This window comes from Camarhynchus parvulus, chromosome 8, assembly GCF_901933205.1.
Source record: "Camarhynchus parvulus chromosome 8, STF_HiC, whole genome shotgun sequence".
NCBI lineage: Eukaryota > Metazoa > Chordata > Aves > Passeriformes > Thraupidae > Camarhynchus > Camarhynchus parvulus.
In genome coordinates this window covers 28,673,520-28,677,300 of record NC_044578.1, presented here as the reverse complement: position 1 = coordinate 28,677,300, position 3,781 = coordinate 28,673,520, and the positions used below count along the sequence as shown (strand labels likewise).

General features: G+C 41.9%; 1 protein-coding gene across 1 annotated transcript; it reads right to left on the bottom strand.

The window, feature by feature from the left end:
- Positions 1-886: 886 nt before the first annotated feature.
- Positions 887-3,781, bottom strand: LOC115906395 (14 kDa phosphohistidine phosphatase-like). The gene is made up of 3 exons (XM_030953545.1): positions 3,542-3,781; positions 2,610-2,734; positions 887-1,089 (listed from the first exon to the last, which is right to left on the bottom strand). Exons 1-3 carry the CDS (start codon positions 3,669-3,671, stop codon positions 997-999), a joined length of 348 nt encoding a protein of 115 aa, XP_030809405.1. The 5' UTR covers positions 3,672-3,781; the 3' UTR covers positions 887-996.

Below are 3,781 nucleotides of genomic sequence, written 5' to 3'. Positions count from 1 at the left end.
ACTTGCATGCTGAAAAGAAAAGGCTTCCCTATACAAGCAGATACTGCTGGGTAAGTGCAGTAGGAACCACAGAAAAGGGAAGCCTATATCATCCAGAATATATCATCATCCAGAATTACCTCTGGAAGTCAGCAAGCCTTCAAGACAGCAAGTCAATAAATCCACAAATGAATGAAAAGTACCATGAAACATAGAGTCAAAACTGTAGCAAGTAATTTCACAACAAACAAGAGGCAACATCCTGTCATAATAGGAGGGTGATGTCAGCTAATTCAGACACTGTCTAGGTGTACTGAGGAGGCAGTTTACTATAACATAATTACTGCTAGGAAAATAAAAAGAAAAAAGCATTCTTAAATTCACACAAATCAAAACAGTCCAGGGGAATCAGCATGAAAGAAGCATTGGCAGAATTTTTACATTGCCACCAGTCTGCTATAGGGAAGGTTCTTACAGGAAAATCAAATATTTTGATCATTACTTCTGCAGAATACTAGATTTTAAAATCATTGAGTAAATCAAAGATTTGGATCATTGTAGAACTGTAACAGTCAACCACACCCTCCACACCAATTTTTTTAAAATGTGAGTAAGAAAGATGAGAAGCCTAAAAAGTAAAAGAAAAAAAAATTGAAAACACTGTGGTCAAAAGATCACTGGACAGGTTTGGTCCAGTGGTGTTTGAAGTTGGTGGTAAATCCTTAGGTATCCTACAATAGATCAGTGAAATGGGACTGGATGAAAACAAATTAGAGGTAAGGTGGTGTGGGAGTGTTTAACTAAAGGGCACATCAAAAGGAAAGGAAAAAGGGTTAGAACTCCATATTCTGCACTAAGGAATGATCTAAAAATTAAGATATATCTGAGGATTACCAACCATGGCAGAGTCCAGTTACTCCAGATTTATGGTTACACACATAAAACACACATTCAATTTTATTTATCAAAGTACAGCTCACAGTTACCAGGTTGGAACTGCTCATTGTGCTCACGAGTTTATTTCTTGTCATCTGACCATGTAATTTCATAATCTGTATATTCTTTCTTCAGTATCTCTACAGTGACTGAGTGATCTGCTTTTCCATAGCCCTGCAAGACAGAACAAAATGCACATGGACATCAAGTCTTCAGAGCCATTCAGTTCTTACCAACACAACAAAATTGTTCACATGCAAATCAAAAGCTCTAAAATAGATACTCTTGTAATATCATGTTTTATTTTTCTATTATCCCTCTCCAATTCCCTCCTCCCCAAACTGAAGTTCTACGAAATAAATTAGGTGGGGTCAAACAGAAAATGCATTTTCTACACAATTTCTCCAGCAGAAAGCTTCTTTTAAAATGTTCCCAACCTATCAGCCACTGTATTTATGGAATGTTGCTTTAAACCACAGAGATTGCATTGACCCACTTTAAAGTGTGAGCATACAAACAGCTGATTTGGCTCACCTGATGGGAAAGGTAATAAGCAAACAAGTGTGAGCATTTGAGCACTACTCTGGCCACTAAAGAAATCAGAGTCTTCATGTTTTATTTATTTCCCATCCTGCCTCAGCTGATAATAGCACAATTTTAAGTATCTGTGCTCTTCAGCCACTGCAACTCCAAGGTAAGGTCAGATGACCTATGTGGTTTTTAGCCCTCATTTAAAAATCTCTGGTCACAGTGTTACTGTTTCACTGAAATTTAAGGCAGCTGTGGTCAAAGTGGCCTTTCCACTATTGTCCTACATGATCAAGTTATCTGGATTTCTTATTTCAGAACTGCACATAACAGTGCAGTACACAGATAGAAATCTCTGATTTACAGGTTATTTTTTCCCCATAATATTTCACATGAAAGTTTACTTAGAATACTGAATAAAAAGAGTCCAAGGTTGTATTATCAAACAAAACATACTCTTATTCATCAGTGATGGCCCCAAAGAGGAACAGCTTAAATAAACAAGCATTTAAACTGAAAAGGTTAAAGTTGATGCATTACAAAATGCAAGCTTTTCAAAAATAACAGATAATATAGTTATGTCAGTTGGAAAGCAACAGATCCACGGCTCACTCTTGCCTTGGCAACCACTTTGAAGACCTCATCCAGCCTTAAAAATAGCAACACAGCTCCAGAAGAAGTTAATAACTATTTCTCTGGTTTCAATAAAACACCAAAGTAGTTCTGTTTTAGAGTCTGACTCCAAACCTTCAAGTCAAAAGAAGCATTAAACCAACATAATTAATATTTTAACTTCTGACCTGGGACTGAGGTCAGCTGAGCCTCAGGGTCTCCACCTGTCAGAAGCCCTCATGGCAATAAAACTCTGCTTTTACCTGATGCTCCTCCATGAGCATCAAGGCACCAAAAGCAGAGAGTAAACTCTGTTTCTCAGACTGCAAGAGTTGACCACTGCCTCTTAACACTTAATTTGGCAGCTAGATTAACAATACAGCTCTCCTACCCTAAAACCATTGTTTTTCTAATCTAACTCAAGTGAGCCAGGTAAGTTTTCCAGCTAATGTTTAAAATGTGATATAAATTGCCAAAAGCCACCATGCTATTAACCAAAAATCCCACAGCATCAGAGACAGAAGCATTTGAAGGAAAATGAGAGATGCACTTACTGTTGAGAGCCCAAATACCCTGATTTTCTTGTCTTTGCTATTATGTTCAATTTTCCCTCCTCCAAGGCACTTGCATTCATATCCCAGCTTTTCCATCTCAGGATTTACTTTTTCAAATATATGATCTGCACAAGAATGGTGAGAGACATTAGAACAGGAACTAGGCATTACATAGTCTAGAACTTATTTTTTAACTTCTTTCTTATTTCACATGAAAGGCAGGCAGGTTTCTCTTCAGAGGCGCAGAAAAGCTGCAGTTAAAGCAGTTAAAGTTTTTTAGTTAGCATACATCGTTCTCCAAAATGAGGCTGATGGTATTAGGAAAATTAATCCACTAATACCAGAGGTTTATGTTCACAAATGAGACAGAGGAGTCCTGTAACTTTATTCGAATGAAGGGAGAGGTCATGGGCACTTCCCGTGGGGTCTCTCAAATTGTTAAAGACAGTCTCCTTTTTATTATAATTTTTCCGCTTCTGTCTTTCCCTTGAAAGGTACAGACTTCCCCAGTCGCCTAACTCCATTTCTAATGTGTACCCCCCCACCATTTTTCTTTTTCCCTATGCCTCTGTTCTTTTTCTGCAAATTCAGGGATTTAGCACAGTCTTGAGCAAGTCTGTGTCAATTAGTGGAATTCCATAGGAATTTAGTTCCCCCTCCATTGCTTCTTTCACCTCTCAATATTTGCCCTTATCTACCCTCAGGCCCGCGGTTTGCAACACCTCCTCAATTCTTTTCAACTGGGTTCCGAAATGGCACACGAGAGATATATAGCCCCAATTTTCCTATCACCCGGGGGACGCAGAAAGTGCGGAAAAGGGGATTTTTTGAGCTGTTTAGGGCAGGGCTCCCGCTCCGCCTCAGACCCGCCGGGGTCCGGCGGCCGCGTCCCGCCGCCGGTGGGGCCCCGCGCCCCGCGGGCTGTCACGCACTGTGGAACTCGGCCGCCTTGGTGCCGCGCACGATGTCCCGCTGCTCGCCGCCGCCCGGGCGCTGCAGGCGCACCAGGATGTACTTGAAGGTGCCCTCAGGGTCGATCTCCACGTCCCGTACAGCCGCCATGGCGCTGCCGCCGTGAGGGCGGGAAGGCGCGGGGCGGGGCGGGCGCCATGGCGGCCGGGAGGCGGGACGGGCTGGGGGCGGTGGATCGCCCTGAGGGGAGGGCGGCAGCG

Excerpts from the sequence above, each read along its gene's own strand:
- LOC115906395 (XM_030953545.1), bottom strand. The coding sequence starts at position 3,671 with ATGGCGGCTGTACGGGACGTGGAGATCGACCCTGAGGGCACCTTCAAG. Across the intron at positions 2,735-3,541 it reads CAAGGCGGCCGAGTTCCACA|ATCATATATTTGAAAAAGTA; the intron begins GTGCGTGACAGC and ends ATTCTTGTGCAG. Across the intron at positions 1,090-2,609 it reads GGGTATTTGGGCTCTCAACA|GGCTATGGAAAAGCAGATCA; the intron begins GTAAGTGCATCT and ends TCTGTCTTGCAG.